Source organism: Macaca thibetana, chromosome 16 (assembly GCF_024542745.1).
Source record: "Macaca thibetana thibetana isolate TM-01 chromosome 16, ASM2454274v1, whole genome shotgun sequence".
Taxonomy (NCBI): Eukaryota; Metazoa; Chordata; class Mammalia; order Primates; family Cercopithecidae; genus Macaca; species Macaca thibetana.
Window position 1 is genome coordinate 26,632,662 of NC_065593.1, and position 14,879 is coordinate 26,647,540.

General features: G+C 44.3%; 2 protein-coding genes across 2 annotated transcripts in view; both read right to left on the reverse strand.

The window, feature by feature from the left end:
- COPRS (coordinator of PRMT5 and differentiation stimulator) overlaps nt 1-14,879 on the reverse strand; it is a 415,601-nt gene that overhangs the window by 205,844 nt on the left and 194,878 nt on the right. The gene's annotated exons all lie outside the window — the stretch shown is intronic.
- CRLF3 (cytokine receptor like factor 3) overlaps nt 1-14,879 on the reverse strand; it is a 56,676-nt gene that overhangs the window by 25,712 nt on the left and 16,085 nt on the right. The window contains exons 2-3 of the mRNA XM_050763818.1: nt 8,058-8,265; nt 700-787 (exon numbers count right to left, since the gene is read on the reverse strand). Of these exons, the coding sequence (XP_050619775.1) occupies nt 700-787; nt 8,058-8,265 (296 nt within the window). The remainder of the gene's footprint in view (nt 1-699; nt 788-8,057; nt 8,266-14,879) is intronic.

Here is a 14,879-nt window from a genome sequence, read left to right on the forward strand (position 1 = left end):
AATATAAGCAAGACAGAAAATTGGTAGGATCATAACTGTCCATTTTATTTTATTTTATTTTATTTATTTTTATTTTTATTTTTTTTTACTGAACCTGGGTGGGTGGGGAGAGGGAATGGTGTGGAGGTTGCAGTGAGCCAAGGTTGCATCGCTGCACTCCAGCATGGGCAACAGAGCAAGGCTTCATTACAGCCTCCTGTAGCTGGGACTACAGGCGCCTCAGCCTCCTGAGTAGCTGGGACTACAGGCGCACGCCACCACACCCGGATAATTTTTTATTTTATTTTATATTTATTTTGAGATGGAGTCTTGCTCTGTTGCCCAGGATGGAGTGTAGTGGTACAATCTTGGCTCACTGCAACATCTGCCTCCAGGGTTCAAGCAATTCTCCTGTCTCAGCCTCCCCAAGTAGCTGGATTACAGGCATGCGCCACTATGCCCGCCTAATTTTTATATTTTCAGTAGAGACGGGGTTTCAACAAGTTGGCCAGGCTGGTCTCAAACTCCTGGCCTCAAGCGATCTGCCTGCCTTGACCTCCCAACATGCTGGGATTACAGGTGTAAACCACCATGCCCAGCCTGAAAACCTTGAAATATATATTCTCTATCTCCCTTAATCAGAATCTTGAACAGAGGGAGGAAAAAAGCAGACATAGTTCAAATGCTTAAAAGTAAGTCCAAATGGCACAACTCTTTTACCTGTCCAACTGAATGTGCGAGGCCTTTTTGGTAAAGCTCCACAGTTTCTCATTCTCTTCTCCCACACCACCAAGCATGGCAATCTCACCTACAATCAAGAATAAGAGAACTGGAACAGTGAAAATGGTCACATATAAAGTAATCAACACAACTCATGTCTGGGTGGGTCTCTAGTGTTCTTGAAAACAGTTCTTAAATGATGCCACAGTCAAATTCCCAAAAAGTTAAAGTAGAAACTGTTTTAGAAGTGACTCTAAGATCAAATCCAAGAGGAAAAGGGATACACAGTGACAACATTTTGCCAGAGATGAAAAATCTATCTGCTCTATACAAGGAAATCAACCAATTTTAGGCAAACCAGAAAGCCCAGGGACTTCTTCCCATCTCTCCTATAGAATCATTATGAACTTCAATAGGAGCCAGTACAAAATATTGCCCTGAGAGGAGCAATAGGGGATAGGGTTGTGTTTTTTTGTTTGTTTGTTTTTGAGACTGGGTCACGTTCTGTCACTCAGGTAGGAGTGCAGTGGTAGGATCGTAACTCACTGCAGCCTCAAACTTCTGGGCTCAAGCAATCCTCCCATCTCAGCCTCCCAAGTAGCTGTGACCACAGGTGCACGCCACCATGCCCAGCTATTTTGTTTTTTTTTGGGTAGAGATGAGGTCCCACTATGTTGCCCAGGCTGGGCATAGGGCTTGAAAAGCCAAATGATGCATCTATGTTTTCCTAAAAGAGTATCATACATCAGATTACAAATTATTCAACAGAATAATAAAAAGAAAATGTCAGGCCAGGTGCGGCAGCTCACGCCTGTAATCCCAGCACTTCGGGAGGCCAAGGTGGGTAGATCACGAGGTCAGGAGATCGAGACCATCCTGGCCAACACGGTGAAACCACGTCTCTACAAAAAATACAAAAATTAGTCGGGTGTGGCGGTGGGCACCTGTACTCCCAGCTACTCAGGAGGCTAAGGCAGGAGAATCGCTTGAATCCGGGATGTGGAGGTTGCAGTGAGCCAAAATCACGCCACTGCACTCCAGCCTGGGCGACAGAGCGAGACTCTGTCTCAAAAAAAAAAAAAAAAAAAAAAAAAAAAAGTTACATATGAGATGAAAATGACCAACTTCTATGTCCTTCCACAGCCCTGAAGAACACTGTCATAACTCTTTTCCATCTGAATGTGCCCTGTAGTTACTCGAGTTTTTTGAGACCATATGTCCTTCTTCACCAAAAGAAAAACAGACATGGCCGGGTACTGTAGCTCATGCCTGTAATCTCAGCACTTTGGCAGGCTGAGGCTGGCTGGTCACCTTAGGTTGGGAGTTCAAGACTAGCTTGGCCAGCATGGTGAAACCCCTTCTCTACTAAAAATACAAAAAGTAGCTGGGCATAGTGGCACGCTCCTGTAGTCCCAGCTACTAAGGAGGCTGAAGCACTAGAATTGCTTGAACCTGGGAGGTGGAGGTTGCAGTGAGCCAAGATCACGTCACTGCACTCCAGCCTGGGCAACAGTGTGAGACTGTCTCAAAAATAAATAAATAAATAAATAAATACAATTCTCAAAATTCCATAAATAAGTTTCTATCCCTCAGGAGAATAGGAAAGAGTTTGACATTAAAAATATTCCTGAAGTTTCCTTCTGCTGCTGGGATGTATAATAATTTTTTTAAATTAAAAAACATAGGCCAGGCATGGTGGCTCATGCTTGTAATCCCAACACTTTGGGAGGCCAAGGTGGGCGAATCACGAGGTCAGGAGTTCTAGACCAGCCAGGGCAACATGGTGAAACACTGTCTCTATTAAAAATACAAAAAATTAGCTGGGCGTGGTAGTGGGTGCCTATAATCCCAGCTACTCGGAAGGCTGAGGCAGGAGAATTGCTTGAACCCACGAGGCGGAGGCTGCAGCAAGCCAAGATCGTGCCACTGCACTCCAGCCCAGGCAACAGTGCAAGACTCCCTCTCAAAAATAAATAATTAATTAAATTAAATTTTGGACATACAAAAATATTCAAGTATCAAATGCTGTAACAATCACACTGCCCCAAAGGATTTTTTCTTTTTGAGACAGAGTCTGACTCTGTCACCCAGGCTGGAGTGTGATGTGTAATTACAGCTCACTGCAGCCTCAAACTCCTGGGCTCAGGGGATCCTCCCGCCTCAGCCTCCCAAGTAGCTAGGACTACAGGAATGTGCCACTATGCCCAGCTAGGATTTATCTTTTTTTTTTTTTGAGACGGAATCTCGCTCTTATCGCCCAGGCTGGAGTGCAATGGTGCAATTTTGGCTCACTGCAACCTCTTGCCTCAGCCTCCTGGGTAGCTGGGATTACAGGCGCCCACCACCATGCCCGGCTAATTTTTGTATTTTTAGTAGAGACAGGGTTTCACCATGTTGGCCAGGCTGGTCTTGAACTCCTAATCTTAGATGATCCGCCCACCTCAGCCTCCCAAAGTGTTGTGATTACAGGCATGAGCCACTGTGCCCGGCCAGGATTTATCTTCTAAAATAAAAACAAATGATCAGTCCTCAGGGGATGAGTATACGCTCCTGGCCCATGCTGCACTGCTTCTGGGTTTGTTTCCAAATGCAAAGCCACCAAGGAAAGACATTCCATGGTACTGCTAGAATTTTCTCAAAAGCACTGTTATGGTCAGTGGCAAATAAACACTTCTCATTGAAGATAAGACAAAAATGTAACTAGCAATGTCAAGATAACACTCGTACTATATTCAAAGTGGGACCAAAAGAAGATTAACTTCCAGGTGGAGTAACAGCCTTGTGAATCATCCACACTTTTTTCCCACACTCCCAGCACTCATTCTGCAGAAGGGATGGAATTCAGTCGCCTTCCCTAGCTCCTTTTTCCTCAAATGACCTTTAAATGTTGGTGCCCCTTAGTGTTCTAATCTCTTTCACCTGCTCTTCTCACATTACACGGTGTCCCTCGATGATTGTACTTATTCCAATGGATTCATATTTTTTTTTTTTTTTTTTTGAGACGGAGTCTCGCTCTGTCGCCCAGGCTGGAGTGCAGTGGCCAGATCTCAGCTCACTGCAAGCTCCGCCTCCTGGGTTTATGCCATTCTCCGGCCTCAGCCTCCCGAGTAGCTGGGACTACAGGCGCCTGCCACCTCGCCCGGCTAGTTTTTTGTATTTCTTAATAGAGACGGGGTTTCACCGTGTTAGCCAGGATGGTCTCGATCTCCTGACCTCGTGATCCGCCCGTCTCAGCCTCCCAAAGTGCTGGGATTACAGGCTTGAGCCACCGCGCCCGGCATGGATTCATATTTGATATATATACCATTAACTGCCATACTGACATCTCCTGGTATGATCTCTCTCCTAAGAATCATACCCATATTTCCATCTTAAGCACCTCAAACTCACCATGCCCAAGCCAAATGCCTGACTACTTACTAAGCACCCACCTCCTCCTTCATTTACTGTGTCAAAAACAGCACCACTATTTATTCAGAATCCAAAAGTAGGCTGATTTTTGCCATCACAAATCCTTCCCTTTCCCCTCCATCACATATGTAGGTAATCATCTACAGACAACAGTCACTGCTCAGTAAAATCATCAATAATTCCACTTCTGGGAAAAAAAAATTCTTTTTTTTTTGTTTTTATTTTTAAGAGACAGGGTCTTGTTCTGTTGCCCAGGCTGGAGTGCAGTGGTGCAATCATAGCTCAAGCTCTCCTCCCACCTCAGCCTCCTGAATAGTTGGGACAATAGTTGGTGTATGCCACTAAGCCTGGCTAATTTTTTTTTTATTTTTGAGACACAGTCTTGCTCTGTCGCCCAGGCTAGAGTGCCATGGCGCAATCTCAGCTCACTGCAATCTCCACCTCCTGGGTTCACGCCATTCTCCTGCCTCAGCCTCCCAAGTAGCTTGGACTACAGGGGTCTGCCACCACGCCCAGCTAATTTTTTGTATTTTTAGTAGAGACGGGGTTTCACCATGTTAGCCAGGATGGTCTCGATCTCCTCACCTCGTGATCCGCCCGCCTTGGCTTCCCAAAGTGCTGGGATTATAGCCGTGAGCCACTGTGCTCAGCCCGCCTGGCTAATTTTTTTTTTTTTTTTTTGAGACGGACCCTTGCTCTGTCGCCCAGGCTGGGGTGCAGTGACCCGATCTCAGCTCACTGCAAGCTCCGCCTCCTGGGTTTACGCCATTCTCCTGCCTCAGCCTCCCGAGTAGCTGGGACTACAGGCGCCCGCCACCTCACCCAGGTAGTTTTTTGTATTTTTTAGTAGAGACGGGGTTTCACTGTGTTAGCCAGGATGTTCTCAATCTCCTGACCTCGCGATCCGCCCGTCTCAGCCTCCCAAAGTGCTGGGATTACAGGCTTGAGCCACTGCGCCCAGCCGGCTAATTTTTTTTAAAACAGTGGCCCACGCCTGTAATCCCAGCACTTTGGGAGTATAATGTTGCAATCTTGGCTCACTGCAACCTCCGTCTCCCAGGTTCAAGCGATTCTCCTGCCTCAGCCTCCCGAGTAACTGGAATTACAGGTACCTGCCACCACACCTAGCCAATTTTTGTATTTTTAGTAGAGATGGGGTATTACCATGTTGGCCCGGCTAGTCTCAAACTCCTGACCTCAAGTGATCCTCCCGTCTTGACATCCCAAAGTGCTGGGGTTATAGGTGTTAGCCTGGCTTCAGCCTCTAATAACTTTTTAATCAGTCTCTTTTCCCTCTAGTCTTACAATCTCTAACACAGTCTCCAAAACATAGGCAGGATCATTTTTTTTTTAATGCACATCTGATCATGTCACTCTGCTGCTTAAAATGCTTCAACAGAGGTGGGTGGATCACGAGGTCAGGAGATCAAGACCAGCCTGGCTAACACGGTGAAATCCTGTCTCTACTAAAAATACAAACAATTAGCCGGGCGAGGTGGCGGGCGCCTGTAGTCCCAGCTACTCGGAAGGCTGAGGCAGGAGAATGGCATGAACCTGGGAGGCGGAGCTTGCAGTGAGCTGAGATCGCGCCATTGTACTCCAGCCTGGGCGACAGAGCGAGACTGTCTCAAAAAAAAACAAAAACAAAAAAAGCTTCAACTGATCCTTGAAAATGCCATTCACTTAATTTATGATGATGTTGCTTCTGCTTGGAATCATGCTGTTACCTCCTCTTTTTCCTATGTCTGCTTGATAGCCTCTGTGGAACTCCTCCTACAGAAAGCTATCCTATACTATTCCAGACAAAGTTAAGAACTTCCTCCTCTGTGCTCCAATAAGGTCTTAGATCTCTCTTAGCATGTATTTCTCTCTCACTGGGCTCTGAATCCCAAAGGAAAGAACTCTCACCTATTTTATTCTTTTCTTTTTTTTGAGAGGGAGTCTCACTCTGTCACCCAGGCTGGAGTGCAGTGGCACGTGCCTCAGCCTCCCGAGTAGCTGGGACTACAGGCACACGCTGCCATGGCCAGCTAATTTTTGTATTTTCACTAGAGACGGGGTTTCACCATGTTGGCCAGGATGGTCTTGATCTCCTGACCTCATGATCCGCCCACCTCGACCTCCCAAAGTGCTGGGATTACAGGCGTGAGTCACTGCACCTGGCTTTTATTCTTACTCTTATTTTATATTTTTTGGGACAGGGTCTCACTCTGTCACCCAGGCTGGAGTGCAGTGGTGCAATCACGGCTCACTGCAGCGTTAATCTCCTGGCCTCAAGTGATCCTCCCACCTCGGCCTCCTAAGTAGTTGGGACTCCAGGTGCATACCACCATGCCCAGCTAATTTTTTTTTTTTGTAGAGACAGGCTGTTGCCCAGGCTGGTCTTAAACTCCTGACCTCAAGTGATCCACTTGCTTCAGCCTCCGAAAGTGCTGGGATTACAGGCATGAGCCACTGCATCTGGCCCCCTTGTTTATGTTATGTGCCTGACAAAGATCTCTGTTGAAGGAAGGTGAGTAGAATGAAGAAAGGAAGGCAGCAGGGCATGACTCAATTGGCTGAAGATAGGAGTAAACACCAATCACTTTTTTTAACTTTTTAAGCAGAACAGTGGAGACTATAATTGTGGTGGCTCTCACCTGTAATCCCAGCACTTTGGGAGGCCAAGATTGGAAGACTGCTTGAGACCGGGAATTCAAGACCAGACTGGGCAACATGGTGAAACCCTGTCTCTACCAAAAATACAAAAATTAGCCAGGCATGGTGGCACGCGCCTGTAATCCCAGCTATTTGGGAGGCTGAGGTGGGAGGATCACCTGAGCCAGGGAGGTCAAGACTGCAGTGAGCCCTGATAGCGCCACTGCACTCTAGCCTGGGCAACAGAGCAAGACTCCTGTGTCAAAAAAAAAAAAAAAAAAGTATAATTTGATTGTTTGTAATACAGAGGATAAATGCTTGAGAGGATGGATGCCCCATTTTCCACAATGTGATTATTACACACTGCATGCCCGTATCAAAACATCTCAATGTGCCCCATATCATTTATTCTTTCTTGTTTTATAACTAATTATAACTAACACTTCAACTGCAGTTGCCATGGGATGCCTAACTGTATATCTGTCATCCTATATCACAAACTGTCTCTAGGTAAGAACATTCTAAGAACCCCACAGCTGGCAAGAAGCCTGCTGCTATCCTGAGGAATCTGCAAAATGTCAATCTGAATGAATCACATTTAGTATGTGATACGGTTTGGCTCTGTGTCCCCACCCAAATCTTATCTTGAATTGTACTCCCATAATTCCCATGTGTTGCGGGAGGGACCCGACGGGAGATAATTGAACCATGGGGGCAGTTTCTCCCATACTATTCTCAGTAGTGAATAACTTTCATGAGATCTAATGGTATTTTTTTTTTTTTTTTTTTTTTTTTTTTTGAGACGGAGTCTCGCTGTGTCACCCAGGCTGGAGTGCAGTGGCGCGATCTCGGCTCACTGCAAGCTCCGCCTCCCGGGTTCATGCCATTCTCCCGCCTCAGCCTCCGAGTAGCTGGGACTACAGGTGCCTGCCACAACGCCCAGCTAGTTTTTTGTATTTTTAGTAGAGACGGGGTTTCATCATGTTAGCCAGGATGGTCTTGATCTCCTGACCTCGTGATCCACCCGCCTCGGCCTCCCAAAGTGCTGGGATTACAGGCTTGAGCCACCGCGCCCGGCGAGATCTAATGGTATTTTAAGAGGCAACCCCTTTCGCTTGGCTCTCATTCTCTTCTCTTGTCTGCCGCTATGTGAGATGTGACTTTCTCCTTCTGCCATGATCCCCAGCCACATGGAACTGTAAGTTCATTAAACCTCTTTCTTTGGTAAACTGCCTAGTCTCGGGTATGTCTTTATCAGTAGTGTGAAAATGTACTAATGCACTAATGTAACAGGATCCCTGGTCTCCCACCTTCTCGGACTAAGTCTTCTGCAGTGTTGACTCCGTGTTCTATGAGCTTCTGGCAGTCATCTAGTGGTTTAATGGTCTCCTGTTCAATGGTGTCCACCTCTTGCAAAAGGGTCACCAATCGCTCATCCAGGAGCTTTCCAAGGGTTCCCTTTAAATCATTAAAATGCTGTTTGAGAACATCTCTTGTCTGTGATGCACTTTCTTTGATCTAAAAAGAAATAACAAAATACTCAAAATCAGAATCTTTAAAAAAGGCTAATCCATAGGTACACTTCACAATAATCTAAAAGCACCATATAACCATCATCTTCAATTTAGTAAAAAAAAGACTAATTGAAATTATATATATTTAAGGTGTGATATTTTGATACACATACACATAGTGAACTGTTATTGTAGTGAAGCTAATTAACATGTCCATCTCTTCACATGGTGACCTTTCTGTGTGGTGAGAACACTTATGATCTCTCCTAACACATTCCAAGTATACATGACAGTATTTTTTTTTTTTTTAGACGGCGTCTCGCTCTGTCACCCAGGCTGGGCAGTGGTACGATCTCTGCTCACTGCAAGCTCCACCTCCCGGATTCATGCCATTCTCCTGCCTCAGCCTCCGGAGTAGCTGGGACTACAGGCGCCCACCACCACACCTGGCTAATTTTTTGTATTTTTAGTAGAGACGGGGTTTCACCGCGTTAGCCAGGCTGGTCTTGATCTCCTGACCTCGTGATCCACCTGCCTCGGCCTCCCAAAGTGCTGGGATTACAGGCATGAGCCACTGCGCCCAGCCACACTACAGTATTATTAACTATTGTCCTTATCCTGTACTTGAGATCTCTAGAATTTATGCATATTAAATAACTGAAACTTTGTACCCTTTGACCAACATCTCCCCATCCCCAACTCCATCCCTAGCAAGCACCATTCTACTTTCTGCTTCTATGATTTCGACCTTTTTAGATTCTACATATAAATAAAATCATGTAATATGTTTATTTCTGTATCTGGCTTCTTTGACTTAGGATGATGTCCTTCAGGTTCATCCATGCTGTCACAAATGACACAATTTTCTTCTCTTTTAAGGTTGAATAGTATTCCGTTGTATATATACATCTTCCATTCACTGACAAACCAAATGTGATTGATTTGCACAAACAGGCAGAAGTACACAGAATTGCCCTTCAAGTCAGATAGAATAAGCCAAATCTTGGTTTCATCATTGATAAATTATGTCAATTTAGTTATGTTAATTAAGTATTCTATGCCTCAATTTCCTTATTTGTCAAATGAGCATAATAATAGTTATTTCGGCTGGGCGCAGTGTCTCACGCCTGTAATCCCAGCACTTCGGGAGGCCAAGGAGGGCAGATCATTTGAGGACAGGAGTTCGAGACCAGCCTGGCCAATGTGGTGAAACCCCGTATCTACTAAAAATACAAAAATTAGCTGGACGTGGAAGTGCGGGCCTGTAATCCCAGCTACTTGGGAGGCTGAGGCAGGAGAATTGCTTGAACCTGGGAGACAGAGGTTGCAGTGAGCAAAGACTGCATCACTGCACTCCAGCTGGGCAGCACAGTGAGACTCCATCTCAAAAAAAAGAAATAAATAATAGTTACTTCATGGAGTTGCTGTGAGGATAAATTAAAATAAACTAGGTACTACAGTGGGTAAAATAAACAGCACATTGTTATACTCGATAAAAAAGTTATAAATTATTATTATCTGTAAAAGGTGTTCTTGAAAAATTGTATGTTTCAATACTAAAAATTGTTTAATTATGAGGGGATTAAAATTCATTTTACTGAAAAGCAGCAAAGAAATGGTAGATTAAGGCCGGGCGCGGTGGCTCAAGCCTGTAATCCCAGCACTTTGGGAGGCCGAGATGGGCGGATCACGAGGTCAGGAGATCGAGAGACGATCCCGGCTAACACGGTGAAACCCCGTCTCTACTAAAAAATACAAAAAAATAGCCGGGCGAGGTGGCGGGCGCCTGTAGTCCCAGCTACTCGGGAGGCTGAGGCAGGAGAATGGCGTAAACCCGGGAGGCGGAGCTTGCAGTGAGCTGAGATCCGGCCACTGCACTCCAGCCTGGGTGACAGAGCAAGACTCCGTCTCAAAAAAAAAAAAAAAAAAAAAGAAATGGTGATTAAAAAGCCATGGTCAGCCAGGCACGGTGGCTCATGCCTGTAATCCCAGCACTTTGGGAGGCCGAGGCAGGTGGATCACGAGGTCAGGAGTTCAAGACCAGCTTAACATGGTGAAACCCCGTCTCTACTAAAAATACAAAAAAATTAGCTGAGCCCACTGGTGGTGCGTGCCTGTAATCCCAGCTACTTCGGACGCTGAGGTAGGAGAATCGGTTGAACCTGGGAGGCGAAGGTTGTAGTGAGCTGAGATCGCACCGTTGCACTCCAGCCTGGGCAACAGAGTGAGACTCCATCTCCAAAAAAAAAAAAAAAAAAAAAAAAAAAGGCAAGCCATGGTCAGGCGCAGTGGCTCACACCTATGATCCTTGCACTTTGAGAGGCTAAGGCAGGAGGATCACTTGAGCCCAGGAGTTTGAGACAAGCTTGGATAACATGGAGAAACCCTGTCTTTACAAATGATACAAAAATTAGCTGGGCATGGTGGCACATGTCTGTAGTCCCAGATACTTAGGAGGCTGAGGTGGGAGGATCACCTGAGCCCAGGGGGTCGAGGCTGCAGTAAGCTGTGACTGCACCACTGCACTCTAGCTTGGGTGACAGAGTGAGACCCTGTCTCTAAATAAAAATGAAAAGCCACAATACAAACAAACAAACAAACAAAAACCTCATGGATAAAACGCCCTCATTATGCTAAAAGAAAACCAAGAATTATTTAAAAACCAAAGAGGCCTGTAGGAGGCAGAGCTGGGACAATGACTTAATCCTTTTTGAATGACAGTGCTCTTTGTGAATCTAAATGAGAGGTTTATAAAGCCTCTTCCTTTCAAATTTATTGAAAGAGAAGAAAAAATAAAGCCTCTTCCCCCCAAAATAAATAATCTATACCCTAAAAAATTATTCAATTTCAGAAGTTTACAAATTCCCTCAGAGCCAAACCATGGCTTGCCTGAAGCAGTAATTATGAAACCTCATTTGCAGAAGAATCATGTAGGCTACTTGTTATAATTCAGACTGCAGAGTTCCATCCCAGACCTACTGAACCAGAAAATGACAGGAGGGCCTAAAGGAGTGTATGGATGGAGTTCTCATTTTTTCCAAGCACACCTGTAATTCTGCAGCCCACAATTTGAGAAACACTGCGCTAAATCTACAGATCTCAGATTAAGAACCCATATTCTAGGGGATATGACAGGAAAATCTTCACGTCAAATATATTATGAAGACAAACAGGTTGTCTATACAGACACTAGATTTTTTATTCTTTTATTTCGGAGACAGGGTCTCACTCTGTTCACAGGCCAGAGTGCAGTGGCATGATCCTGGCTCATTGCAGCCTTGAACTCCTGGGCTCAGGTGATCCTCCTGCCTCAGTCTTCTGAGCAGCTGATCTTATAGGCGCAGGCCACCACACTTGGCTAATTTTACTTTTTACTTTTTGTAGAGATGAGAGCTTGTTATGTTGCCCAAGCTGGTCTTGAACTCCTCGCTTCAAGCAATCCTACCACCTTGGCCTCCCAAAATGCTGAGATTACAGGAGTGATCCACTGCACCTGGATTTTTATTTTAAAGACCTCAGATAACAGGCCAGGCATGGTGGCTCAAGCCTGTAATCCCAGCACTTTGGGAGGCCAAGGTGGGAGGATCACCACTACAACCAGACCTGGGCGACAGAGCAAGGCCCTCTTCTCAAAAAACAATTCAGGTAACATACAATTCGTTTTCTCTCACTTAATGAGAAAATTCTAACTATAAGTCACTCCAATAAGTTAAAGAAAAAACATACTTTGCTTTCCAGATATTATTATCTTAGGTTCATGACATATTGTTTACTACCATAACCCTAACCCTTTTGTTAACTTTCTCTTACCACGAAAGTTTAAAGTATAAGAAAACTCCACCAAGAAAGAACATATCAAATTATGAATAAAGAACAATATTTCAACAGTTGATGGAGAAATTTAAAACTTTCTATTTATTCTCTAAATTCTCTCTAAATTTAAAAAGCAGAATACAATATTGTTTCCCAGCAATGTTCACAACCACGTAAAAACAAAAAATGCCCATGCCCAAGGACTAAAACAGAAAAAGAGCAGTATCATCTACCGGGTGGGCAGATCATAGAAACAATTTTCTTCCCTTTTTTTTTTTCTTTTTTGAGATGGACCTTCACTCTTGTGGCCCAGGCTGGAGTGCAGTGGCGCAATCTTGGCTCACTGCAACCTCTGCCTTCTGGGTTCAAGACATTCTTCTGCCTCAGTCTCCTGAGTAGCTGAGATTACAGGCACACGCCACCACACCTGGCTAATTTTTGTATTTTTAGTAGAGACAGGGTTTTGCCATGTTGGCCAAGCTGGTCTCGAACTCCTGATCTCCAGTGATCCACCCACCTCAGCCTTCCAAAGTGCTGGGATAAGGCATGAGTCACCTCATCCAGCCCTTTTCTCTCCATTTGACATTAACACAATTATAATAATATCTGTGCAGTTAGTAAAATAATTCTTTAAATCACAAAGAAAAATTCTAAATTAATTGTTAACTAATTTCTGTAGTTACCAAAGAATTTCTGTGAAATAAATCCAAGTAAAAATTTAAAAAAGAAAGAAAGAAAGGCCATAAACCCAAATTGCACTTGATTCAGCTCACCATTCAACTATGAGATATTTGCAAACTAGGCCCTCATCTACATAGCATCTGGCAAACAAATGCTGTTGAGTGAAAACGCAGTTAATCATGTGTGTTTCAAAGAACTTTCTAAAAGAACCAAAGAGAGAATACCTTATGATTTTAACACATCCCGTGGGGTACTGTTAGAAATCAGAATCTCAGGCCCCACCCAGAACTGCTAAATCAGAACGTTAATTTTTTTTCTTCCTCCTCCTCCCCTAGAAACTGTATTTTTTTTTTTCTTGAGATGGAGTTTTGCTCTTGTTGCCCAGGCTGGAGTGTAATGGGAGCAATCTCGGCTCACTGCAACCTCCACCTCCCGTGTTCAAGTGAGTCTCCTGTCTCAGCCTCCTGAGTAGCTAGGATTATAGGCGCATGCCACCACGCCTGACTAATTTTTGTATTTTTAGTAGAGATGGGGTTTCATCATATTGGTCAGGCTGGTCTCGAACTCCTGACCTCGGGTGATCCACCCGCCTCAGCCTCCCAAAGTGCTGGAATTACAGGTGTGAACCACCGCACCCAGCCAAACCTGTATTTTTAACAGGACCCTCAGGTACCTTGTATACACATTACAGATACCAGAATAAATAAAGACCTTGTGTCAGAGCGCTGTAATACATTTCGAATGGTCAAGAGGAAATTCTGCAGTTGAGTACTATGCTGCTGAGGTCCTGTCTTGCTCTTTAGCGGATACAGCATACACAGGAAGTGCATTGGTTAGGTAAAGTCAATTTCCTCTTTAGAAAGAATTCAAAACTCCTTCAGCTATTGCAGAGCTTATGTTTTGTTTTTGTTTCAGAGCCTCAGAAAAAAGGAAGTATGTGAACACAAAACAGAGAGAGGGCTAAAAAAGTGAGACTCAATTTCCAAATTCACCTCCTGTACTCTCATTTTAAATTTGGTCCCTTTTGCTTATAGAATCCCAACCACTGCCATTTCAAACTTGATACTACCATGAGATCATTTTCTTTTCCTTGAAATAGTTCATGATTTAAAGCCTAGTCACCTTTAATCCAATCATGTAACTAATCAAGTTCATTTGCTTGACTTTATGAAACTAATTTAAAAATGCAGCTCCACTGCTGAGTGAATTTCTTCATATTTGATGTGGTACCAATGGTTGCATGTGTTCACTGTTAACTCAATAAATCTTCACAATACAGTTTCAGAAAGTGAGGACCAAAGAAGACAACTTACCCAAGGCTTTGCAGTGCCAGAAACAGTCTAATTCCAAAGACTATGCTCTTTCATTACACCAAGCCGTTTTGTACTTACAGGACACTTTTTTTTTTTTGGAGACAGGTTCTCACTTGGTCATTCAGGCTGGAGAGCAGTGGTACGATCACAATTCACTGCAGCCTCGAAATCCTGGACTCAGGTGACTCTCCCACCTTAGCCTCCCAGGAAGCTGGGACCACAGGCATGTGTCACTGCACCCAGCTAAATTTTGTATTTTTTGTAGAAACGGATTTTCATCGTGTGGCCCAGGCTGGTCTCAAACTCCTGGACTTGAGCAATCCTCCTGCCTCAGCCTCTCAAAGTGCTGAGATTACTAGCGTAAGCCACCGCGCTCGGCCATAGAACACTATTTTAAAAGAGCTCCCAGATAAATCTGTAAATTATGTATTGGCTAAAGACACTTCTTGGTACAACATGTAGTATTTCCTGTCCCTGTGTAAAGAATTGTGTGGTGGACAATCAGCTTCAAATGCTACCTAGCCATTCAAGGCAAAAACAACTGTGGTGATTTGTAACAAAATAGATTTGAGAATATAAATGACAGAGAAGTCAAGATTTCAAAAAGGAAACTGTAATATACATTGTTTATGTTGATTAATAATATTTTGAAATAATCTGCCACTAAAACCTTTAATGTAACAGACCATCAAAACTTACAAAGTTTTGGCCTGGGCACGGTGGCTCATGCCTGGAATCCCAGCACTTTGGGAGGCTGAGGCAGGTGGATCATGAGCTCAGGAGTTCAAGACCAGTCTGGCCAACATGGCAA